General features: G+C 39.3%; 1 protein-coding gene across 2 annotated transcripts in view; it reads left to right on the top strand.

The window, feature by feature from the left end:
• Positions 1–12,869, top strand: part of exoc4 (exocyst complex component 4) — a 164,295-nt gene that overhangs the window by 21,713 nt on the left and 129,713 nt on the right. For both annotated transcript variants that reach the window (XM_057854368.1, XM_057854369.1), the window contains exon 8: positions 5,095–5,275. In XM_057854368.1, the coding sequence (XP_057710351.1) occupies positions 5,095–5,275 (181 nt within the window). The remainder of the gene's footprint in view (positions 1–5,094; positions 5,276–12,869) is intronic.

Genomic DNA, 12,869 nt, shown 5'->3' on the forward strand with positions numbered 1-12,869 from the left:
GGCAGCCAGTCCTGCCTCACTTCAGAAGATGGCTTGATATAGGTGGGGTTTTTTTGGCAGACGTTTGAACTTTCGCTTTAGTATTAGTCTTTGTCATATTTTAGTATTTTCAAAATGTTTTAGTCCAAAAATAAATAAAGGTCTCCAATAGGGCTCCAGCTATCGAATATTTTAGTAGTCGATTGATCGATGGACTAGTTAGTTCAAATAATCGAGTAATCGGATAAGGATCATAAAAAATTAAAATACCTGAGCTGAGCCTCAAACAGTATAAATTTTAAAAAATGAGGATCTATGTAAAACAAAAGAACAATTGGCTAACTTGCATAGAAAAAGTCCACTAGCTTAAATGTTATAAAATGCTAAAGTTTTTTCACAGTGCTCTAAACAAATGGTTCAGACACATATTCCCACAAAAAAGGCTAATTATACCTATAAACTAAATTATGAATACATTACAAAAGTTTAGCTCAAACAAAAACTTAGCTTACGTTGGTCTTAACAGGGAGCAGTTGGATTCATGTAAAAAGAGGCAGTGTATCCATCCTAATCAATAAAAGTAAATCCAAACACTTTCAAAATAAATCATTACAACGCCACTTTAATGAAACGAATACTCGAGACAACAAATTTTAATTCGAATATTTTTTTTATTATTATTATTATTATTATTATTATTTTTTTTTTTCTAATCGAATACTCGAGTTAATTGATTAATCGTTGCAGCACTAGTCTCCAACAATTTTGAATGAACATGGACGGACGAGCACATACCGTATTGGCCCGAATATAAGACGGCGTTTTTTTGCTTTGAAATAACACTGAAAAAAGGGGGGGTCGTCTTATATTCGCGGTCTAGACATTATACCCATTCACGACGCTAGATGGCGCTAGATATCATTGAAGCAATGTTCTGTCATGACAGATCTCAGCTACTCTCCCCATTCACGACGCTAGATGGCGCCAGATATCATTGAAGCGATGCTCTGTCATGACAGATCTCAGCTACTCTCAAGTTTAACCAGTTTGCATTATTTTATTGCAATGTTTTTCCTTATTCAGATTTATTTCAAGACTACAGTTACAGTTAGACTTCACTTTGATGGTAAATGCAGTTATTGCATTTTTGTTGTTTTATCACAATAGATTGGTTTATTTACATTTCAAAAACCAGAAGCCATTCATTTAGGAATGTGATTGCACTTTAGTTTACATATTTAAATGTTCAGATATTAAGATCTGAATGAGGCAAAATAGCATGCTTTTTCTCTCAAATATATTGTTATAATCATTTGTTTCAGATGTACTGTAACTGGTGTTCAAAAAGTCTTTTTTTGAAATTGAGTCTTGAAAAAGAGGGGGTCGTCTTATAATCAGGGCCGTATTATATTCTAGCCAATACGATAATTATCGAGTTTACAAGGACATCACTGTCTTTGTGATGACAATAAGCACTAATACACACACTACTTTTCAATTAATTAAACTCACCTGGACGCCACGAACTGTATGTAAAAAGTGCTCCAAGAGTTTAAGACGACACTCACCATGCTAAATGCTAACGCGAACGCTATGCTAATGCTACAAGTTACATTTAGTGTGCAGAACACAGTTTTAAAGGCTAAGGCAACACTGCATATCTGCCAAGATAAGAAAACAATACTGATTATTGCTTGGCACGGCCAGACTGTTCTCCCTGTATTTTTCAAACACTGAGAGAAAAGTCTGGGAACCATCCCATTAACGGCCTCTCGAGCAGGTACAAAATCAATCGACAAATCAGATTCGTTTATTTGCGTGACGTGTTCTTCACGAGCAACGTCACTCTTGCGCCGAAAGTCGTCTCCACAACAACACGGATGGTGAACGGGATAGCCGAGAATATGTTCCAATCCACGGTAAAATCAGTTTTAAATTACCAAAAACACATCGACACGAGTCATTGACAACAGTCTGTCTCGCACTAGCCATGTTGAATAAACTCCGCTCTCCTCGTATGTTTACTTCCGCGCGCAAGTCCCTCGTCCTGCCCTCGTCGTTTTACTAACGACACGTCTGCCCGTTGCTGATTGGTCCACTCCGCTGTCTGTTTGCTGTGGCTTGCTCCGCCCTGGAAATTGTATCCGCTGAATGGTGGCCAGACTCAATAGCTGGAACAGCGGTGAGTCTGGTGTACCAGGCAATACTTATTAAGCAGCACCTGACACGTGTGTTTCACAAAAGGTAGCCTGAAGTGGACACAGGCTTACTCAACGGCCAGTAGCATGTCACAGGTGACACGACCAAACACTGCTACGTTGCGTGCTAACTACACATACGATAAGAAAATTTTACACATTGTGAACTTATGACGTAAACTCATCTCGTTCTTGTCTCGTCAGACAAAAACTGGCATCCGTCTCGTTATGTTTTAGATGGATGACCTTTTTATATGTTTCCGGCCATGTCCAATATTGCTGAACAAGTCAGATGGTCAACACTAAAATCCTCGACTGATGTCCTACCTGCCTTATAGCTTGAAAACAGCTAGTTTAAACCTTGACAAGTCACAGTTTAACACGCCCCACACAATTTCCCACCTGCGGTACCGGCCGACATCTTAAAAGCGCTCACGTCTCTCCTCGCTCGGCCAACTGCAGGTCTCAGTCCAGTGATCCCGGACCGCTTAAGAGCCGCGTCTCCTCTCCTGTCAGTGTCTCGTCCGCCTCCGCCTCTCCTTGTTTTCCGTTCAATCCCTTCTGACCTCGCAATGCATTAGGCCGCCACGTTGCTCTGCCCCCTTAGTGTGTGCGTGCATGTGAGTGCTTAACACCGTATTTGCACGTGCACCGTTATTTTGTCTGCAGAGAGTACAAACACATCCAGTTTCTCCGCACGCTCACTTCCATTTAAAGTCAAGCCGGGTTGCCATGGAAACTCCATCCAATGTACTACTCGTCGCGGGGAACAATGGTGTGGTTATTGCATACGTTATTTTGCAGCTATTTACAAAGATAGTCTATTCAGATCCCAAGGTATTGGTCACATGAAATTTTTAATTTGTTGATGCAATGAAACGCAACACTGTAGCGGGCAAACAGTACAGTTCACACATAACAATAGGAAAACATTTGAGAAAAAAAATTGTTTTGAACGCTCTCAGTGTCGTTGATGATGATAGACTTCCAATCACGGGGCTCTTTTCATCGTTTTGCAGTGAATTGAAACATGTTTGTCACTATTAGATGTCCCATCCCTTTGAACTGGGAGGAAGATTATCTGTTTTTTTACCTGCAGAACTACAACCCCTAGCTAAAAGTATGGAATCACCAGTCTCGGACGACCACTCACTCAGATATTTTATCATGTAGAACAAACTCCGATGAAAAGTTTGAAAAAAATAATGAATTAGTTCAAAAGTGCAACTCTTTAGCATTCAGAACACTAAAGAATGAATAAAAAACATTGTGGTGGTTGGTAAATGTTACTTTTATAGAGCAAGTGCAGGGAAATAAATATAGAATCTCTCCATTCTGAGGAAAAAATATGGAATCATGAGAAACAAACAAAGAAATAACAATCAAAACACATCTCTAGTATTTAGTTGCACCACCTCTGGCTTTTATGACACCTTGCAGTCTCTGAGGCATGGACTTGATGAGTATTCTTCATCAATTTGGTGCCACCTCTCTTTGATTGCAGTTGCTAGATCATCCTTGCAGATCGGAGCCTTGGTGTGGACCATTTTTTTCAATTTCCACCACAGGTTTTCAATAGGGTTGAGATCTGGGCTATTTGCAGGCCAAGACATTGACTGGATGAGTCTTTCTCCAAGGAATGCTTTAACAGTTTTAGCTCAGTGGCATGATGCATTGTCATTTTGGAAAACGATTTCATCATCTCCGAACATATTTTCAATTGAATGGATAAGAAAGCTGTCCAAAATTTTAATGTAAACTTGTGCATTTATTGAAGATTACCCACAGCCATCTCACCAGTGCCTTTGCCTGACATACAGCCCCATATCATCAAGGACTGAGGGAATTTTGATGTTTTGTTCAGGCAGTCATCCTTGTAAATCTCACTGGAACGGCACCAAACAAAAGTTTGGGGGTGGGTCAGTGATGCTGTGGGGCTGTTTCGCTTCCAAAGGCCCTGGGAACCTTGTTAGGGTGCATGGCATCATGAATGCTTTGAAATACCAGGACATTTTAAATCAAGATCTGTTGCCCTCTGCCTGAAAGCTGAAGATGGGTCGTCACTGGGTCTTTCAGCAAGACAATGACCCTAAACATATGGCCAAATCTACACAGAAATGGTTCACCAGACTCAAAATCAAGCTCCTCCCATGCCCATCTCAGTCCCCAGACCTCAACCCCATTGAAAACCTGTGGTGTGAGCTGAAGAAGAGAGTACAGAGGAGAGGACCCAGGTCTCTGGATGATTTAGAGAGATTCTGCAAAGAGGAAGGGCTGAAGATCCCTCTTTCTGTCTCTTCCCATCTTGTGAAACATTGTAGGAGAAGATTAGGTGATGTTTTGTTGGCAAAAGTGGGTTGTACAAAGTATTAACACCAGGGGTGCTAATAAATTGTGACACACATTATTTGATGTCAAATAATTATTTCTTTATGTGGGATTTTTCCCCACTGAATAAATGCACTTGTATTGAAGGTTGGATTTTTCTCTTTTTTTCCATTAAGGTCCCATATTATTTAGAAAACAAAATATTAGAAGCTAAAAAACACATACCGTAATTATTCTAAATCCAATAATAATGGAGGGCACTGTATTTTTTTTCTTCAGAATGGAGTGATTCTATATTTATTTCCCTGCACTTGCTCTATAAAAGTAAAATTTACTAATTTCTTTTAGTGTTTCTGAATTCCAAGGAGTTGCACTTTCGAACTAATTCATTATTTTTTCCAGCTTTTCCTCAGAGTTTGTTCTACATGATAAAATGCTTGAGTGAGTGCTCGTCCGAGACTGGTGATTCCATACTTTTTGCTAGGGGTTGTAAATTGGTACTACAAACATGATCATTAAGTGCCAGCCCGGTCATAAATCAGAGTGGCTGATTTGTTTTAATGACTTCTTTGCTGGCTCCCCTCCACAGGCTTCTGCTGGAGCTTCTGGAGCTCCTCTTTGACAAGTTCAAGGCGGTGGCGCAGGCGCACAGCGTGGTGCTGGCCCACCTGCAGCGCATCGCCGTGCAGTGCCCGGGCGGCGCCCACGAGGAAGGCATCAAGCTCTACGAGCAGGCAGACGTCTCCGCCAAGATTCAGACCGTGCTGCAGGTCAGGCTCCGCTCAGGAATATTAAAAAGCGGGAAGTGAAAATATGATATTAAACATTAATGGCAGAGTGCTACACCTTTATGAATGTGCTCCATGCGTTATAAATACAAAAATCGAGAGAAATGTCAACAAAAGTTAAAATGAAAAGTTTTAGCTGTAGTTTACACATATCAGCTCTATTCATAAACTCTTATTATTCTTGTGTGCCTTCAGATCTTTTGGTCTTTTTTATGTTGAACTTCCCTGACATGGCCTTAGGCTTTTATCTTTTTGTGTGCAATACCGCTGAGATGGATTAATTCACCTTTTGATGAGCAGCAGATGAATGGGCCAAATGAACAGGGCAGCGGGTGGCACTATGGATGGCCATCAGGTTGTCAGCAAGTGGAACCTAGAAAAAAGAACCAATCAATTTGAGATTTTCATTTCATGGGTAGATGCAGGTATAACCTATGGTGAGCTGCATTACTTATAAAATGATACAAGAACCCTTGTCAGTGTCTTCACTTGCACTTGATGATTTCATCCCTTCCTTGTTTGCATATCCCGCATTGTCGCAGGAGTATCTCAATTTCCCAACACCTCATGCGCACTGAAGTAATTTCCTCCTTAATCCCATTACCGCTGATGGTCACATAAAAGCAAAGAGTCGGAATTGAGATTCCTTCTGGTTTTTTTTTTGTTTTTTTAAAGCGCCACTGTAGGATTTTATTGAAAGGAGAGATGGATTTTATCTCCCAACCAGACGCAGTTGTTATGATGGCGAACTGGAGTTTTGCACATTGACGTTTTATCGCCACTGTATTCGAAACAGATTAGTGAAACTAAATTGTATTTTGAATTTTTTTTCTTTGCAGATGCTCTTTAATGTAGACATGAGGTCACAGTACGACAGTGGTATTAAAAAGTGTCTGAACTAGGGCTGTCAAACGATTAAAATTTTTAATCGAGTTAATTACAGCTTAACAATTAATTAATCGTAATTAATCGCAATTCAAACCATCTATAAAATATGCCATATTTTTCTGTAAATTATTGTTGGAATGGAAAGATAAGACACAAGACGGATATAAACATTCAACATACAGTACATAAGTACTGTATTTATTATAACAATAAATCAACAAGATGGCATTAACATTATGAACATTCTCTTAAAGCGATCCATGGATAGAAAGACTTGTAGTTTTTAAAAGATAAATGTTAGTACAAGTTATAGAAATTTTATATTAAACCCCTCTTAATGTTTTCATTTGATTAAAATTTGTAAAATTTTCAATCAAAAAGTAAACTACCGTAATTTCCCGAATATAAGGCGCACCCGTGTATAATGCGCACCCCAAATTTACTTGTAAAATCTAGAGAAAATTATTGTACCCATTTGTAACGCGCACCCTAATTTTAGCACCAATAAATAGAAGAATACAAGAAAACAGAGCTCGTGTACAGATACAGAAATGTCATTTTACTGATTGGTGAAATACAGCACAAGCATTGCACATTGGTAGTTCAAAACATTACCATAAACTGACAATATTTACGGTAATAATATGATTTGACAACTTCTCCAATTTACCAGAATCTAGGAGAAAACAAAACAGATGTGACTTTTATTTTCAAGGCTGCTGTATAACTTGCTCGTTTCATCATGATGAATAAATGTTTCTTCCATGGATTGATACGGTAAAATGAAAGTGAGAACGTAAGTCGGAAATCCGTGAGAGCTCATCGCTGTCAACACGACAGTAACAATAGGAACTATTGTTATTTGGGTTTGAGTTTCCCGAGGGACAGATAAAGTTGACGGACACAGGAAGTCTGTGTGCTTACGTTTGTTATGGTCCGAGTTGCGGAGCTGCAATAAACGTTGACTCAAATGAGTTCAAGAAACAAAATTTTGTGCTTTATGAAGAGTGAAAAAAGCAGAATTTGACACAGACGAAATCATTCGGCCGATTAGAGTGAAGTATTACCGAAACAAAACGGTGACATCACGTACCGTAATGGTCGGCAACGGGTCGCAACGTGGCTGTGTCAAAAAAAAAAAAAAATCGGTGTAATATATACATTTCTATCTCCATCCATGTACCTGTTTATAATGCGCACCATGATTTTACAAGTTGATTTTGGGGAAAAAAAGTGTGCGTTATATTCGGGAAATTACAGTAGAAGCTCGCCATTGTTGATGTCAATAATTACACCATGCTCACTCATGGTGTAACACATAAAATTAGTTGGACCCAAGCGCCAGCAGAGGGCGCCAAACACCAAAAAACAAGTAACAAGCGAACATTAAACTGTACTGTTATTTTAATCTGTTTGAGCGGGGCATGTGCGTTAATTGCGTCAAATATTTTAATGTGATTAATTTTAAAAATTAATTACAGCCCGTTAACGCGATAATTTTGACAGCACTAATCTGAACCAGGACTAATCTTTTCTAAACTATTCTTCTCGACAAAACTGCTGTAGTTCAGTCAGATTCCTGGGATATCTGGCATGAATCACTGTCTTTAGGTCATGCCACAGCATCTCAATGAGGTTCAAGTCTGGACTTTCACTTGGCTACTCCAGAACTTTGTCCTTCTGAAAAAAATTCTGAAGTGTATTTACTTCTGTGTTTTGGATCATTGTCTTGTTGCAGCATCCATCCTCTTTTTCGCTTCAACTGTCTGACAGACGACCTCAGGTTTTCCTGCAAAACATCCTGATAAACCTTTGAAGTCATTCTTCCATTAATGATTGCAAGTTGTCCAGGCCCCGAGGCAGCAAAACAGCCCCAAATTATGATGCTCCCTCCACCATGCTTTACTGTGGGGATGAGTTGTAGATGTAGGTGAGCTGTTCTATTTTTCATCCACACTTGACGTTGTGTGCTACTCCCAAACAATTCAACTTTGGTTTCATCAGTCCACAAAATATTTTGCCAACACTTCTGTGGAGTGACCAAGTCCTTCTTGTCCTTTTTGCGAACATTAAACGAGAAACAATGTTTTTTTTTTAGACCGTGAAGTCCTCCCATGAACACCATTCTTGGCTATAGTTTTACATTTAGTTGGTGTGGCACAGATACATTGGACTCTGCCAATGATTTCTGTGTGTCTTTAGCAGACACTCTAGGGTTCTTTTTTACCTCGCTGAGTATTCTGCACTGAACGTTTGGCGTCCTCTTTGGTCGACGGCTACTCCTTGGGAAAGAAGCAACAGTGCCAAACTCTCTCCGTTTGTAGACAACTTCTCTGACTGCCGATTGATGAACATGAACATTTTAGACATGTTTTTGTATCCTTTCTCAGCTTTATACAAATCAACAATTCTTGATCGGAGGTCTTCAGACAGCTCTTTTGACCGAGCCATGATGCACATCAGACAATGCTTCTCATCAAGACAATTCTTACCAGGTGTGTGTTTTATAGTGGGCAGGGCAGCTTGAAACCACTCATCAGTGATTGTGCACACACCTGACTTGTTTGGTAAAATTTGGTTTCAATTGCTCATTAAGTCCCCTTAGGCAGACGGTTCACTTATTTTTCCCCCTTCTGTCATTGTTTGCATGCTATCCTCATTAAAACATGAAAACCTATCAATGTTTGGGTGGTTTTAGTTAAAGGAGAGACACTGTTTTTTCATCTGTGTAATTTTGACAAAGCTCAGATCACATTTGATGGTGATTTTATGCAGAAATATGAGAAATTCCAAAAGGTTCAGATACTTTACTAAGTTCATCTTCCGTTCATCTCTGCTTGCAGTTTTAATTCAATTTACATTTAGGACTTTTCTACTGTTTTGGTGTTCTTCAAAGTTGCGCTTCTGGAGATCAAGGGCCAGCTTCTTAGACGTGGACTTGGCTTTGATAAGTCCTCTCCTCATCCATAGCTGTGATTTTCCTTTTCTTCCGTGATATCGCTTGATACATGAATTCCCTTCAGAACGCGCTGCTGTCCTCCCTCATCTCGTTCCTTGGTCACGTTTGATTTTCGTTTCTGTTCCGAGCTCTCCCCGTAAAATGATTATTTAATTGCTGTGAATTAAAGTAACAGTTGGTATTTTATATTCATATGTGGGGGGAAATTATTGCAAGTCTTGTGACCAAATATGCTGCGCCTTTGCAGCTGTGTAAAAACGGGGCAAATTGAACTGCCGGGGTGTGCGTGCGGAAGACAATGATCTATTATAATTAGATATGAAGAGCCACATCGCTACCTAGCTCTCGTCCAACATTTTAATCAATGTGTCACATTTGTTCCCCTCATATTTACATTTTACCCCAGCACGCTGACAACTGGCGTTTATTCTCCATCACATCCATCCCCGCCTACATCTGCTCCAACAAACCCACCAGAGACTTCATCAAAAAACAATCTGTTTTTGCAGTTTTGCGGATAAAATCTCTTGTCGCCGTGTGCTACAAAGGGATTGAACATGTTGTAGCCTGTAAGAAAACAGTGTTGGTTTTGGCAATCCTTTAAACTTTTGTTTTAATCTTAGTGTTTTGGATCCAAATAAAGTGGGGCAAATAAGTATTTAGTCAACCACTAGTTGTGCAAGTTCTCCTACTTGAAAATATTAGAGAGGCCTGTAATTGTCAACATGGGTAAACCGCAACCATGAGAGACAGAATGTGGAAAAAAAAAAACTGAAAATCACATTGTTTGATTTTTAAGGAATTTTTTTTGCAAATCATGGTGGAAAATAACTATTTGGTTAATACCAAAAGTTCATCCCAATACTTTGTTATGTACCCTTTGTTGGCAATAACGGAGGCCAAACGTTTTCTGTAACTCTTCACAAGGTTTTTACACACTGTTGCTGGTATTTTGGCCCATTCCTCCATGCAGATCTCCTCTAGAGCAGTGATGTTTTGGGGCTGTCGTTGGGCAACACGGACTTTCAACTCCCTCCACAGATTTTCTATGGGGTTGAGATCTGGAGACTGGCTAGGCCACTCCAGGACCTTGAAATGCTTCTTACGAAGCCTCTCCTTTGTTGCCCTGGCTGTGTGTTTGGGATCATTGTCAAGCTAAAAGACCCAGCCGCATCTCATCTTCAATGCCCTTGCTGATGGAAGGAGATTTTCACTCAAAATCTCTCAATACATGGCCCCATTCTTTCTTTCTTTTACAAAGATCAGTCGTCCTTGTCCGTTTGCAGAAAAACAGCCCAAAGCATGATGTTTCCACCTCCATGCTTCACAGTGGGTTTGGTGTTCTTTCTCCTCCCAACACGAGAACCTGTGTTTCTACCAAAAACTTCTATTTTGGTTTCATCTAACCATAACAAATTCTTCCAGTCCTCTTCTGGATCATCGAAATGCTCTCTAGCGAACCGTAGACGGGCCTGGACGTGTACTGGCTTCAGCAGGGGGACACGTCTGGCAGTGCAGGATTTGAGTCCCTGGCGGCGCATTGTGTTACTGATAGTATTCTTTGTTACTGTGGTCCCAGCTCTCTGTAGGTCATTCACTAGGTCCCCCTGTGTGGTTCTGGGATTTTTTGCTCACCGTTCTTATCATTTTGACGTCACTGGGTGAGATCTTGCATGGAGCCCCAGATCGAGGGAGATTATAAGTGGTCTTGTATGTCTTCCATTTTCTAATAATTGCTCCCACAGTTGATTCCTTTACCCCAAGCGTTTTACCTATTGCTGATTCAGTCTTCCCAGCCTTGTGCAGGTCTACAATTTTGTCTCTGGTGTCCTTCGACAGCTGTTTGGTCTTGGCCATAGTGGAGTTTGGAGTGTGACTGACTGAGGTTGTGTACAGGTGTCTTTTATACCGATAATGAGTTCAAACAGGTGCCATTAATACAGGTAACAAGTGGAGCCTGGTTAGACCTTGTTAGAAGAAGTTAGACCTCTTTGACTGCCAGAAATCTTGCCTGTTTTTAGGTGACTAAATAATTATCTTCGACTGTAATTTGGAAATAAATTCTTTAAAAATCAAACAATGTGATTTTCAGGTTTTTTTTTTCCACATTCTGTCTTTCATGGTTGAGGTTTACCCATATTGACAATTACAGGCTTCTTTCATCTTTTCAAGTAGGAGAACTTGCACAATTGGTGGTTGACTAAATACTTATTTGCTCTACTTTACATCATGATAATGACACGAATTGCGGACATACGACATAAACGATGTCGCATTTTCGTCTCGTCAGACGAAAACTGGCATTCCTCTAGTTATGTTTTTAGCCGTCATCGTCTGCAAAATATGTTCGTTATCGTCATAGTTGACGAAAACAACACTCGTAAGAAACAATCAACAACAAAAGTTTTAGTATTAACTCAATGGCTCTGAAAATTTGCATTCACAGCCATTCTTCCTTGTTTAAATGAATTGGACGTCAGTGGCAGCATCTCATTTTAAGCCTATAATCTCCCGTTTATTCACTTTCACGCAGCTTTATCTCAGGCCGTTGTCTTTCTTGTTGCTGCCCAGTTAATTGTCTGTCAGCAGGCTAATGCAATTTAAGTATAGTCAGAGCACTTGCTTCTTCAACGTGAGCGTTGGCATTTCTGTTGGGGGCTTGCAGGCAAGTGGGGTGCCTTATCAGTTCATCATTAGTAATTAATACAGTGATGAGGATTAGCCACAGTGTGACACTCGTAGCAAACAGTGCCTTACACACGACGTGTATACAGTCCCTGACAAAAGTCTTGTCGCGTATCCATTATTTAGAAACAATTGCTAATAACCTGACTTTTAATTATTCAACTGGTTTCAGAAATGGCTTATATGAAAGCTAAGACCCCCCCAAATGATGTTGAATGTACAAAAATATATTTGTTTCACTGAAAAAAGATTTATCATTTAATGAAGACATAAAGGTCAAATTTTGGCAAGACAAAAGGTTTGTCGCCTACAGAAAGTAGTGTGAAGATTGAACAAAAAATGTACTTCAAATTAGGGCTGCAGCTATCGATTATTTTAGTCGTCAATTAATCGATGAACTAGTTAGTTCGAAAAATCGAGTAATCGGATAAGGAACATGAAAATTTAAAATACCTGAGCTGAGCCTCAAATGGTTTTTTTTAAAAAAAAAAAAAAAAAAAAAAAAGTTCTATTGACAACAAAAGAACAATTTGCTAACTTATATAGCAAAAGTCAGCTAGCTTAAATGCTATGAAATGCTAATTTTTTTTCTTTTTTTACAATGATCTTAACAAATGGTTCAGAAACATATTCCCACAAATATAGGTGAAATATACATATAAACTAAATTACAAATGCATTAAAAAAAATAACATTAGCTCAAACAAAACAAACCATTACAACGCCACTTGAAACGAATACTTGAAGCAATACAATTTCATTCGAATATTTTTTTCTCATGGAATACTCAAGTTAATCGATTAATCGTTGCAGCACTGCTTCAAATACAAATATATGTTACATAACATCAGCGTATTAAGTAGTGGTGCTGTGAGATCCAAATTTAATATCTTGTATGACTTCAATGGGCTTGATGGACTGCATCCATGCGATTTGGCAAGGATTCATACAATTTATTAAGGAATTATCAGGAACATCAAAGAAAGCAGTCTTGCATGCCTCCCAGAGTTCCTCAACATTCTTGGGTTTCGTCTTCCATGCTTC

Source organism: Corythoichthys intestinalis, chromosome 13 (assembly GCF_030265065.1).
Source record: "Corythoichthys intestinalis isolate RoL2023-P3 chromosome 13, ASM3026506v1, whole genome shotgun sequence".
Lineage (NCBI taxonomy): Eukaryota > Metazoa > Chordata > Actinopteri > Syngnathiformes > Syngnathidae > Corythoichthys > Corythoichthys intestinalis.